Source organism: Pituophis catenifer, unplaced genomic scaffold, assembly GCF_029215685.1.
Source record: "Pituophis catenifer annectens isolate HBS135680 unplaced genomic scaffold, rPitCat1.0.hap2 SCAF_15, whole genome shotgun sequence".
NCBI lineage: Eukaryota > Metazoa > Chordata > Lepidosauria > Squamata > Colubridae > Pituophis > Pituophis catenifer.
Genome location: NW_027256895.1, coordinates 6,334,287 through 6,348,516, shown reverse-complemented (window position 1 = coordinate 6,348,516; position 14,230 = coordinate 6,334,287). Strand labels below are relative to the sequence as shown.

At 40.1% G+C, this 14,230-nt stretch overlaps 1 protein-coding gene across 1 annotated transcript; it reads left to right on the top strand.

Moving 5' to 3' along the window:
- LOC139324805 (vomeronasal type-2 receptor 26-like) lies at window positions 1–12,737 on the top strand. The gene is made up of 6 exons (XM_070954554.1): window positions 1–134; window positions 1,982–2,273; window positions 2,768–3,631; window positions 5,305–5,532; window positions 9,337–9,463; window positions 11,836–12,737. The coding sequence occupies exons 1-6, from the start codon at window positions 1–3 to the stop codon at window positions 12,735–12,737; spliced, it is 2,547 nt and encodes an 848-aa protein (XP_070810655.1).
- Window positions 12,738–14,230: the final 1,493 nt, after the last annotated feature.

The window sequence follows — 14,230 nt, the reverse complement described above, 5'->3', positions numbered from 1 at the left end:
ATGGCGGAAGGTACGAAGGTCGGGGGCCAGCCGAAGACCCACGGGAAGTTGATTCCAAAGGGTGGGCGCGGCCACAGAGAAGGCTCTACACCTGGGGGTCGCCAGCTGACATTGTCTAGCCGACGGCACCCTGAGTAGGCCCTCTCTGTTGGAACGCATCGGGCGATGGGAAGTCGATGCTGGTTATAGTAATAAGTGGAAAGAGATAGATACTAGTAAAGAAGAGAAGAATAATAGTAATACAGTCTTAGTAAATTATTTGACAGTGTTGTGGAAATTAATTGTTAAGCAGAGTGATGGCATTCGGGGAAAAAATTGTGTCTAGTTGTTTTGGTGTGCAGTGCTTTATAGCATCATTTTGAGGGTAGAAATTGAAACAATTTATGTCCAGGATGTGAGGGTCTCTAGATATTTTCACAGCCCTCTTTTTGACTTGTGCAATGTACAGATATATAGTACCTTGCTCAATAGTAATAACTGTGAGAGGGATCTTGGAGTCCTAGTGGACAACTATTTAAATGTGAGCCAGCAGTCTGCAGCAGCTTCCAAAAAAGCCAACACAGTTCTAGGCTGCTTAAACAGAGGGATAGAATCAAGATCAGATGAAGTGTTAATACCACTTTATAAGGCCTTGGTAAGGCCACACTTGGAATCCTGCATATAGTTTTGGTCGCCACAATGTAAAAAAGATGTGGAGACTCTAGAAAGAGCGCAGAGAAGAGCAACAAAGATGATTAGGGGACTGGAGGCTAAAACATATGAAGAACGGTTGCAGGAACTGGGTATGTCTAGTTTAATGAAAAGAAGGACTAGGAGTGACATGAGAGCAGTGTTCCAATATCTAAGGGGGCTGCCATGAAGAAGAGGGAGTCAAACTATTCTCCAAAGCACCTGAGGGCAGGACAAGGAGCAATGGATGGAAACTAATCAAGGAGAGGAGCAACTTAGAACTAAGGATAAATTTCCTGAAAGTTAGAACAATTAATCAATGGAACAACTTGCCTCCAGAAGTTGTGAATGCTCCAACACTGGAGATTTTTAAGCAGATGTTGGATAACCATTTGTCTGAAGTGGTGTAGGGTTTCCTGCCTAAGCAGGGGGTTAGCAGAGAAAGGACAGTAACTACATTTTAACTGTATTAAATTAAAAACCAAAAAGATAAAATAGCAAACAATAGAAAAGTAAAAATTAGGGGAGATAGCATCAAAAGGGGGAAGGCTTAAAAATGATTAAAAAAAGAATTGTCTTCCAATTTTCTTCAGTACAGACACAAAGATAGATAATAGAATAGAATAGAGTAGAGTAGAGTAGAATAGAATAGAATAGAATAGAATAGAATAGAATAGAATAGAATAGAATAGAATAGAATAGAATAGAATAGAATAGAATTCTTTATTGGCCAAGTGTGATTGAACACACAAGGAATTTGTCTTGGTGCATATGCTCCCAGTGTACATAAAAGAAAAGATACATTCGTCAAGAATCATAAGGTACAGCACTTAATGATAGTTCCTAGGGAAACAGTCAATATAAATGATGGAAAGAAAGAAAATAAAATTGAATAAAAGTCCATATTTCTGATCATAAAATAAGAAGAAGGTGAATATTGTTCCATTCTCTACTGTATGTTCTAAATTACAATTGACATAAGAAATGCCTGGAATGTTGACCACAGATTCAGAAGATGAACATTTTTCTTTTGAAATAAATAAATAATACAATTTCTACCAGTTCATGTAGCTGTCTTTCTAATCCAGACATGGTACTTCATCATCAATATTTTTTTGGGGGGTGAGGATTTGAGAAGTGGTATATCACAGCTTTTAGAAAACACAGGGAGAAAAAGAGTATCATTACAGTGAAGTTGTTATTGATTGATTTGTTTGGAGAGTAAGTTTGTAAATTATGAATGCATTTGTTCTCTCTGGCTTAATGAAAAAAGTTGAACCTTATTTTTATTTTTATTATTTTTATTTTGCAGTGTAGTCACAAAGTTCCATCAGCACGCCCTTGCCCTGGCCTTTGCTGTGAAGGAGATCAATGAGAATGCCCAGATCTTGCTTAATATTACTCTTGGGTTCCATATCTACGACAGCTACTATGATGCAAGGATGACTTATCGCACCACCTTGGATCTGCTCTTCAAATCAATTAGCTTTCTTCCCAACTACAAATGTGCCAGGCAAAGGAATCTGATAGCCATCATTGGAGGACTTGGTTCTGATACCTCTTTTCATATGGCGGACATTCTGGATCTCTACAAGTTACCACAGGTAGGATTTTGCTTGCAGTAGGCAAAAAGCAATCAAAGGACAGGACTGGACTAAAAAAATAAAAACAGTTGAAACTGAATGAGAGAATAGTAGAGTTGGAAGGGACTTTGGAAGTCTTCTAGTCCAACCCTCGGCTCAAGCAGGAAATTAGACAGTGATTAGACAAATCACTGTCTAATTTCTTCTTAAAAACCTCCAATGTTGGAGGCAAGTCATTCCATTGATTAATTGTTCTAACTGTCAAAAAAAATTCTCCTTAGTTCTAGGCTGGTTGTCTCCTTGATTAGGTTCCATCCAATGCTTCTTTTCCTGCCTTCAGGTGCTTTGGAGTATGCTGCATTATGCTCTAATGCCTTTAAAATATTCCTCAAAAACTCATTCACTTTAGCTCTCTGTACATGAACAAACTGCTTAAGCATTATCTCTGTAGAGATAAATATTCCACCACTGTTTTATCTTATTGTTTTTTTTCCCCTTGTTATATTCTGGTTTAGCTCACATATGGATCATTGGTCCCTCAGAAGCTTTATGACATCCAAGTCCCTTCATTTTATTCCATGGTCCCAAATGAAGCTCACCAATACTCTGGAATCATCCAGTTGCTCCAATATTTTGGGTGGACATGGATAGGGCTCATGGCCCTTGATAATAACAATGGAGAGAAATTCTTGCAGACCATGGAATTATTGCTTTTCCAGCATGGAATATGCACAGCTTACACAGAACGAATCCCGCATGAAATTAGTTTGGATAACTTGGAACCCATTATTGATAAAGCATCACATATCCACGTTCCATTGACTGATCATAAAGCTAATACATTCATCATTTATGGAGAATCGGTGACAATAGCACGGCTGAGGGCCATTGTATTCGTGCAAGACCCTGCAAATAAAGAACAGGACTCATTCAGAAAGGTCTGGATCATGACAAGTGGGATTAATTTCATACTCCCAGGAATTCAGAGAGGTTGGGATCTTGATTTATTCCAAGGAGCCATTTCTTTTATGGTTCACTTAAGAGAACTTCAGGGATTCAAAACTTTTCTCCAGATGGTAGAACCTTCCTGGGCCCGAGAAGATGGTTTCTTTAAGGACTTTTGGGAGCAAGCATTTGACTGTTTTCTCCCAAATCCTGATATGTCATTAAAGGATGATGAAATGTGTAGTGGGAAAGAAAATTTGGAAGATCTGCCTGGACACCTGTTTGAAATGCATACCATTGGACATAGCTACAGTATCTATAATGGTGTTTATGCAACAGTTCATGCTTTGCATGCCATGTTCTCATCTCAATCCTTCCAGAGATCTACCAAGAGGGCCGGCTCTGTTGATCTTGTAGAACTTCAGCCGTGGCTGGTAATAATGGCACCTAAAACAGGATTGTTTTTGTTACAATGACTGATTGAACTTTTCCTGAACTTTATCTCTAGCTGAAAATTTATGAACAGTCATACATGTCCTTTCCATGGGTACTTGATGAATCTATACAATTTCATAGATTTGGTGTCTTAAACATATTCTGCAAAATCAAACAATGTGGCTATTTTCTCTATCAGAGTTAAAACACATGACAGTGAAATAGAATAGAATAGAATAGAATAGAATAGAATAGAATAGAATAGAATAGAATAGAATAGAATAGAATAGAATAGAATAGAATAGAATAGAATAGAATTCTTTTTTTTGGCCAAGGGTGACTAGACGCACAAGGAATTCATCTTTGGTGCATATGCTCTCAGTGTACATAAAGAAAAAAAATATATATATTCGTCAAGAATCATAAGATACAACACTTAGTAATAGTCATAGGATGCTAAGATGCAATCAAATTGTACTAGGAAACAATAAAAACAATATAAGTTGTAAAGATACAAGCAACATGGATATAGCCGTAAGTGGGAAGAGATAAATACTAGTAAGGATGAGAAGAAGAATAGTAATACAGTCATAGTAGTTAATTTGACAGTGTTGTGGGAATTGGTTGTTTAGCAGAGTGATGGCATTCGGGGGAAAAACTCTCCTTGTGTCTTGTTGTTCTGGTGTGCAGTTCCCTATAGCGTCGTTTTGAGGGTAGAAGTTGAAACAATTTATGTCCAGGATGTGAGGGGTCTGTAGATATTTTCACAGCCCTCTTTTTTACTCGTTCAGTATATAGGTCCTCAGTGGAAGGCAGATTGGTAGCAATTGTTTTTTCTGCAGTTCTAATTATCCGTTGAAGTCTCTGTCTGTCTTGTTGGGTTACAGAGCCAAACCAGACAGTTATAGAGGTGCAGATGACAGACTCAAATGAGGTTCCTAGAAGCTTAGCTATGGAAAATGTAACAACTCTTCTTCAAAAATATCTTAGTTCTTTGAATTATTATGGGCAAGGACTGCAAGGGTGGATAGAAGAAAACTTATCCCAAAACTCATTTGAGTTCTGTAAGGTCCTAATATTTCTTGATAGAACTTAATCATTGGAATTAGTGTCACCATAACTTAAAACAAATTCTGGAAAGAGTGCAGAGAACAGCAACCAAATAGATTAGGGAGCTAGAGACTAAAATATATGAAGAATGGTTGCAGAAGTTGGGCAGGTCTAGTCTAGTAAACAGAAGGACTAGGGTTGATATGATAGCAGTATTCCAATATGAGTGGATGTCACAAAGAAGAGGGGGATGAGCCCATTCTTCAAAGCACCAGATGGCAAGAGAAGAAACAACGGCTGGAAACTAATCAAGGCGAGAAGCAACCTAGAATTAAGAAGAAATTTCCTGACAGTGAGAACAATTAATCAGTGGAATGGCTTGCCTCCAGCAGTTGTGGGTAGTCCATGATTGGAGGTTTTTAAAAAGAGACTGGATGGTCATTTGTCTGGAATGGTATGGAGTCTCCTGCTTGAGCAAATGTTGGATTAGAAGAACTCCAAAGTCCCTTCCAATTCTGTTATTCTGTTAACAAATAAATGAAATCTTTAATTCATCGTTAACTTCTTTTCTTTACCTCTTTCTAAATAATACATGTTTTCTTACTCTTGGTTTTTCAATCAGCTCCACCCATATCTGAAAAGGGTTTCCTTCAACAATTCAGCGAACGACATGGTGTCCTTTAATGAGCGAAAGGAAATAAGAGGCGGATTTGACATTGTGAACATGGTGACTTTTCCAAACAGGTCTTTTGAAAGAGTGAAAGTTGGATGGGTAGAGCCAGATGCACCCGGTGGAGAAGAATTCAGAATTAATGAGAACATGATTTTGTGGCACAGAGTCTTCAATCAGGTGCAACTCTTTGGGTTCGCAAAGGACTCTCCTTTCTCCATGTGGTTCATAATATTTATTTTATGAATAATAGGAAGAGGCAGAGATGTTTCCAGACAATGCTTGCCCTTATGATAATATTATATCATAATACTATTACACTATATCATATACGAGTTGCATGGTGGCCTAGTGAATAGAATGCAGCATTGCAGGTTAACTCTGCCTACAGCCAGCAGTTCGATCCTGACTGGCTCATGGTTGACTCAGCCTTCCATTCTTCCTAGGTTAGTAAAATGAGGACCCAGATTGTTGGGGGCAATATGCTGACTCTGTAAACTGCTTAGAGGGTGCTATAAAGCACTGTCAAGCAGTAGATATGTCTAAGTACTATTGTTAGTGCTATATTACAGTAGTGGCCAAAATTGTGAAAACTTTTTGGGGAAAGTGTATTTTCTATTTTCTTTCTTTGGGGGGGAGTAGTACCATAACATTATATATCAATGGAAAGATAATTTATTATTTATTAGTTCGATTTTATATGTCGCCCTTTTCTGGAGACTCAGGGCGGCTTACAATGCATTAAGCAATAGCCTTCATACTTTTGTATATACCTGCTTAGTAGGGCTTTCGCCCCCCCCACCCCCCAAGTGGTGTTCTTTTTTTATACAAAGTCATCTTATTGCCCTCACAATCCGGGTCCTCATTTTACCTGCCTCGAAAGGATGGAAGGCTGAGTCAACCTTGAGCCTGGTGAGATTTGAACTTGCAGTAATTGCAGGCAGCTGGCAGCTAAGTACTACTTTAACAGCACTTAGTCCACTGCGCCACCAAGGCTCCTTTAATCAAGAATGTAATGCAATAACTTTTATGAAAGATTTGCTATTAGAATAGCAGTTACAGTATAAAGAAGAAAAGGGAAACACGTAGAAACAACGAGATATACAAAAATTATCACCATAGAAAAAATGAGATATACAAAAATTATCACCATGTCAGTTCGTACTTAGTTGGGTAACCTTTAGCATGAATTACAGCCTTACACTGTTCCCGTGGAGTGAACCAAGTCTTTTAAATCTGCAGCTGTTATGATGTGAAACCAAGATGGAATGATTGCTTCTATAAACTGGGTTTTATTGCTGGGTGGCTTCTGACTAACAAGTTTCTTTAGTCGGCTCCATAGATTTTCAATTGGGTTAAGGTCTGGGCTGTTCCCAGGCCATTCCAGCAGTGGAATAGGATTATCTTGAAACTCCCCCCCCCAAAAAAAAAAGTGGTGTTATTAGCTATCAAACCTCAAAAATGCACTTTTCCCAAAAGGTTTCCACAATTTTGGCCACTACTGTATATCTACTATCTAAGCCTAACAGAGATATCCAAAGGCTGTCATTGAATCACTTAAACCATGTTCTTGCTGATCCTGATTCCCCCTGTATTCTCCAGTCCAGTGAGGGGTTTTCTCTAAAGAACATTTGGGTCTTGATTATTTATTTATTTATTTATTTATTTATTTATTTATTTATTTATTTATTTATTTATTATCAGATTTATATACTGCCCTTCTCCTGGAGGGCTCAGGGTGGTGCACAGCCAAAGTAAAAACATAAATACAAACATTAAAATACAGTTAAAAAGATATATATGCAATTGGCCCCATAATTAAAAAACAATAACAAACCTATTAAAAACATTTAAAAATGTGTTAAGCCAGCCCGGTTTGCTGAAAAAGAAAGGTCTTCAGGGCACGGCGGAAGGCACTGAGGTCTTGGATTCTTCGTATCTCTGGGGGCAGCTGATTCCAGAGGGCAGGTGCCCCCACAGAAAAGGCCCTCCCCCTGGGGGCCACCAGTCTACATTGTTTGGCCGATGGCACCCTGAGGAGGCCCTCTCTGTGGGAGCATACAAGTCAGTGGGAGGCCATTGGTAGCAGCAGGCGGTCTCGAAGATATCCAGGTCCTATGCCATGGAGCGCTTTAAAGGTGATAACCAACACCTTGAAGCGCACCTAGAAGACCACTGGGAGCCAGTGCAGCTCACGCAGGAGAGGTGTTATGTGGGAGCGCCATGCAGCTCCCGTAACTACCCGTGCGGCCGCATTCTGGACCAGTTGGAGCCTCCGGGTGCTCTTCAAGGGGAACCCCATGTAGAGAGCATTGCCGTAGTCCAGGTGAGGACTACGATTAAAATGAAAATGCCAAATATTACGCAATGATTTATCTTGTAGGTTCAGTACCTAGAGCGCAAGAGCCCTGTTTCACATACTGGATGCAAAATGCAGGTGTCAAACAACTGCAGCCTATTTCTGAAAATGTGATGACTTCTGTATATGTCAGTTGTGACCTCACGTTTGCCCTTTGCTTCCACTTGGTGCCAGTCTGCCATAATTCTAGCACAGGGGTGTCAAAATCTATTTCATTGAGGGCTGCATCAGGGTTGTGTTTATCTTGGGTGGGAGGGGCATGTGGCCAGGGGGTGTGGCCAGGGTGGCATAGCCAAAAGAATGTTACTTCTCAAGGCTCTTTTTTTGACCGTGATGGCCTCCTGCAGCCCTCTGCCAGCGAAAATAGAGTGCACAGTCTCCCTTTTCACTGGCTGTTCTGCCCCAGCTTCGGATTCCCAGAGAATGTGACACACACCAAGCTTCGCAAACACTGTTTAATTCCAAACAAACCTCTTTCAAGAATGTAGGCTTCCCGTGCAAAGGGTCCTTATCAAAGTTATTAAGAACAAAGTCTGACAAAGGTTGGCAACCAGCCCAGAAAACCAGATATGAGAAATCGCTCGCTCTCCAAGATGCTCTGTAGTAATGAGACGTTGTTTCTAGCAAGAAAGCATTAGCTGCGTGTGACTTAAATAGGCTAAGGGAGTGGCCAATTATCCTCAAGCCCTACTCTCGAGTAGACCTTCTCTTCCTGAGTAACCACTCCTGCCTTTTGGCAGCCCTGTGTGCCCAAGCATTGAGGAGAGGCTCCTCCACTTCGCTCTCTCCACTGGAAGGAGCCTCTGGAGGTTCTGAAGGCCCTGGCTGAATCTCTGCCTCTGGCATCATATCCTCTTCGGCCTCCTCGCTGTCCGACGCGAGCGCAGGCTGTGCAGGCTGCTGGCACAACACCACACCAGCCTCCTCATCGTCAGGATCAGCCACGATCCACACAGGCTGCTGAAAGGCCACAACACTGGCAGAGGGCTTCAGGAGGCCGTTGTGTCCAAAAATGGAGCCCAGGTGGGCCTTGCACAGCCTCCCTGAGCTCCATTTTTGCTAACAGAGGCCCCGTGGACCAGTCCTTCACCATTTCCAGGAAGGCCCCGCAGGCCAGATCTAAGCACCTCACGGGCCGCATCCTGCCCCCGGGCCTTGAGTTTGACACCCCTGGTTTAGGGAGAATGGATGAGAGAGGGGAGGATTTGAGGGAAACAGAAAGTTCACTGTATCTCCCTGAGACACAACTTCAAGGTCGACCAACTGGGAACAGAACATAACTGCACACCAAACCACACTTGAAGCAACCGTTCTGAAAACATCTTATTTGAATTTGAACAGAGATTGGTGGGGCAGCACTGGTAGGTACATAAGGAAGGGAAAGTTAGATATGGGGATTTTGTCATGTGATTTTTAGTTCAGGCTTTGCATTACTATATTTCACTTGACCTTTAGTAAAATATACCTTTCTCAACAAATGGAGTTAAGAATTGTTCTTTCTTAGAGATTCAAGCTGAGGCAGATCTGACACTTTATTATGTCTTGCTCAAATATTGAGGGGGGGGCTGTACAGAGACATATGGGGTGCATTTTTCTTATCCCAGTTCATTTTCTATTTATATTAGGTCTGTCCTCTTTCAGTCTGCAACGAACAGTGCCATCCTGGAAATCAAAAGAAAAAGAAGGAAGGAGAGAAATTTTGCTGCTATGATTGTGTTCCTTGCCCAGAAGGGGAGATTTCAAACAGGACAGGTACATTAGGCAAGAAAAACAAAATGTACAGGTACAGTATACTGTATGTGGTACCTGGCTCAATAGTAGTAGCTATGAGAGGGATCTAGAGAGTCCTAGTGGACAACCATTTAAATAGGAGCCAGCAGTGTGCAGCAGCTGCCAAAAAAAAGCCAACACAGTTCTAGGCTGCATAAACAGACGGATAGAATCAAGATCACATGAAGTGTTAATACCATTTTATAAGGCCTTGGTAAGGCCACACTTGGAATATTGCATCCAGTTTTGGTCACCACGATGTAAAAAAGATGTGGAGACTCTAGAAAGAGTGCAGAGAAGAGCAACAAAGATGATTAGGGGACTGGAGGCTAAAAAAATATGAAGAATGGTTGCAGGAACTAGGTATATCTAGTTTAATGAAAAGAAGGACTACGGATGACATGATAGCTGTGCTCCAATATCTCAGGGGTTGCCCCAAAGAAGAGGGAGTCAAGCTGTTTTCCAAAGCACCTGAAAGCAGGACAAGAAGCAATGGATGGAAATTAATCAAGGAGAGAAGGAACTTAGAACTAAGGAGAAATTTCCTGACACTGAGAACAATTAATCAGTGGAACAACTTGCTTCTAGAAGTTGTAAATGCTCCAATACTCGAAGTTTTTAAGAATAGATTGTATAATCATTTGTCTGAAGTGGCGTAAGGTTTCCTGACTAAGCAGGAGGTTGGACTAGAAGACCTCCAAAGTCTGTAATTTTATTCTATTCTCTTGTTTCTCAATTTTATAGCAATAATCCAGCCCCCTGTTCAAACAGAAGAACCTATACCATTTCAGATAAGTGACTGTCCAGTCTCTTCTTAAAAACCTCCAGTGATGGAATGCCCATGATTTCTGAAGGCAACTTATGTTCCACTGGTTAATTGTCCTCAATTAGGAAGTTTCTCCACAATTCCAGGTTGTTTCTCTCCTTGATTCGTTTCCATTCATTGTTTCTTGTTCTGCCCTCTGATGCTTTGGAAAATAAATTGACTCCCTCCTCTTTGTGGCAGCCTCTCAAATAATGGAATACTGCTATCATGTGTCATCGTCCCCCCCAATCCTTCTTTTCTGTAGACTAGCTAAACCCAAATCCTACAACCATTCATCATATGTTTTACAAAGTCTCCAGGACTTTAATCAGCTTAATTGATAAACAACCGTGATACTAACTTAACGTTTGCAGTGATTTACTTGTCAACCATGGCTAGAAAGCAGTGGTGGGTGCCCCTGGTTCAGACCAGTTCGCACGAACCGGTAATAAAACCAGCGGGAGGGTATGCCCACTGACCCCAACATCATCAGAAAGTTTCTGTGCTTGCACAGAAGTAAAGGTAAGTAGATACCCCCCTGCTAGAAAGGTCATAAAATTGAGCAAAACTACCTTAAGAAATGTCTCCCGTAGCAACAGAAATGTTGGGCTCAATTGTGGTCATAAGCCAAGAACAACCTGTATATACAAGTTTATCAATCCAGCTAGTTTATCCCCAAGAGGTAACACTGCTGGGCTTTTTTCAGACATTGAGTAGTTGTAGTAATGCTAATGTTGTCTAATGTTTTCACTAGGACAGGCAACCCTTTTTTGAGGAGGGGGCAATTTGTCCCTATGAAGCCCTTTGAGGACAACAGTGGTGATTTAATTGCTAGGCTGCTGAGAAAAAATAAAACACATTTGAAGCTACCTCAAATACTTCTTGGTAAAAAAATTTTGGACTTTTCTGCAGGCATAACAACATCTTGTGGCTGTTTATTTTTCATATTGTCATATAAGAATTTGGATATAGAATGCATCGATGCTTTCTAAGTTGCACATCTTTAATGGATGGGATCCTTCAAGAAGTGGCAATTTTTTAATTAGTCTTCTACTTATATGAAATCCAAAGCAGTCCATGTTATGTTTGATGTCTCTGAGTGAAGGTCATCCAGCTGGCTTTCTGTCTAAGGTATTTCACTTCTCATCCAAGAAGCTGTACAAGAGCTGAAGAAGCTTCCTGGGTGAGAAGAAAAAGCATCATCAAAGAAAAACCAGAAAGCCCAGTTCCCTCTTGAAAAAGCACTTTTGGGTCTTCTACTTATTTGAAATCCAAAGTAGTCCATGTTATTTTTGGTGCCCCTGAGTGAAGGTCACCCAGCTGACTTTCTGTCTAAGGTGTGAGTAGAACTCACAATCTTTTGGTTTCTTGTTGAATGTCATATTCATGAGGTCAAATTGATGCATATATTTATACACATGCATATGTATCGGTACACATAAACATACATAGGATGTTACAACAACTCTGCTTCGGAGACAAAATGCTATACACAAATTGACCTGAAATCTATCTTTCTTTCCTTCCTTTCTGTCTATCTGTCTTAAAGATATGGAAAAATGCTTCAAATGTCCAGAAGACCAATACCCAACCAAAGGAAAAGATGACTGCATCCACAAAATTGTAATATACCTTTCTTACAAGGAACTTCTAGGGTATACTTTGGCCTCCATTTCTATTTCATTGTCTTTGATCACTGCTCTCATATTAGGAATATTTCTTAAGCACAGAGATAGCCCTCTGGTCAAAGCCAACAACCGGGACCTCACCTACATTCTCCTTATCTCCCTCCACTTCTGCTTCCTGTGTCCTCTCCTGTTCATTGGTCAACCCAATGAAGTCACTTGCCTTCTCCGACAATCAACCTTTGGCATCATCTTCTCCATGGCTGTTTCTTGCATCTTGGCCAAAACCCTCACTGTGGTTGTAGCCTTCATGGCTACCAGACCAGGCTCCAACATGAAGAAGTGGGTGGGAAGAAGGATGGCAACCTCCATTGTCCTTTTCTTCTCTCTCATCCAAGTTGGCCTTTGTGCCATCTGGCTAGGATCTTCCCCTCCGTTCCCACAGTTGAACATGCATTCTGTGACCGAGGCCATCATCAATGAATGTAACGAAGGCTCTCCGGTCATGTTCTCCTGTGTCCTAGGCTACATGGGCTTCCTGGCTCTTGCCAGCTTCTTTGTGGCTTTCTGTGCTCGCAGATTACCGGACAGCTTCAATGAAACCAAATTCATTACCTTTAGCATGCTGGTATTTTGCAGTGTTTGGGTGCTATTTGTTCCAACTTACCTAAGCTCCACGGGAAAAGCCCTGTTGGCTGTGGAGATCTTCTCCATTTTAGCTTCTAGTGCTGGATTACTGGGATGTATCTTTTTCCCTAAATGCTACATCATTCTGTTGAGACCTGAGATGAATACCAAGGATCAGCTAGTAAGAAGAAAGAACTGAAGAATTCAATTCCTTTACTTTCGGATACAATGGTGACTAGTATGTGTAAGATTTTGGGATCAAAAAGTCACTGTAATGCCATTATATTTCCTAATATTATTCAATTTCTTTATCAATATTTATGAGCTGAATATCAAAGTGAAGATAAAAAGAATAAAGAGTTAAAATATTAGATATCTTTCTGGTGCAATGTTTATTAGTATGAGTAAGATTTGGGGATTCAAACATCAATTATCATCAATTCTGTTTGCCTAATATTATTTTTTTTTTTAAAAAAAAGTTTTTTTTAATTTTTTTAAACAAAAACAACATAAAAACATCATCCTTCCATACAATCACAGACAGTGTTTCGATCGGTTAAAATCATGTCGTGCTATCAAAATTTTCAAAATTTAAATTATGACAAATGTTCTTTCCTCTAACAAAAAACAAGTGTTTACACATTTTATCCAAATTTCATTTCATATGTAATATTTCATCTCCATTCTTTATTATCTATCCATTGATAAAATAGCTCCCATATCAAATAATATTGTTTATCTTCCTGTTCTCTTATTTCAAATGTCAATCTACTCATTTCAGCACAGTCCAGCATTTTCTTAATTATTTCTTCATCAGTAATTATCTTCTCTCCTTTCCAATTTTTTGCAAATACAATTCTAGCTGCTGTTAAGATATTCACAATTAAATATTGCAATTTTTTATTAAATGTCTCTGGTAAGATCCCTAATAAAAATGTCTCTGGTTTAAAGTCAATATGTCTCTTTGTCATTTTTTCCAACCACGTGTGTATCTTAGTCCAAAATCTCCTTGCTTCTACGCACGTCCACCACATATGGTAATAGGATCCTGGGGTCTGATGACACTTCCAGCACTTCTCCGATTTGTTCTTGAACATTCTGGCTATCCTTATCGGGGGTAAATGCCACCTGTAAAAGATCTTATACAAATTCTCCTTATATGCTGTAGACATTGTCATTTTATAATTATGTGACCACAATTTTTGCCATTTCTCTAAATCAATACCATAACCAAAAATTTTCCCCCACGCAATCGTTGATTCTTTAACTTGTTCTTCTTCCAATTTTACCTCTAACAAATATCCATATAACTTTTTAATTACATGGTCATCAGAGCCCATTAATATCTTATCTAAAATAGTCAAAACATTATAAAAACCTTCTTGTTTAAGATCTTCTCGATATCTAGAAAATATTTGCATATATGAAAACCAATCCATCTTGAATCCCTGACCCTCTAAATCTTGTTTTAATTTAAGTTCACCCTTTTCATTCAATAGTTCACTCTATCTCATCTTCCGGCTTGTCCCAAGATGGCGGCGGTCGGCTGAGCTCCGCAAGGAGATGGAGAGGTCGCTGGTGTCAGGGGGTCTTCGGGAGCCGCTTTAACAATCTCCGGCTCCAGTCCCAATGAGGGGAATGCCCACCCTGCCTGTTGAGGGCTTTTTCGCCCTCCGGAATATCAGGGCAGGG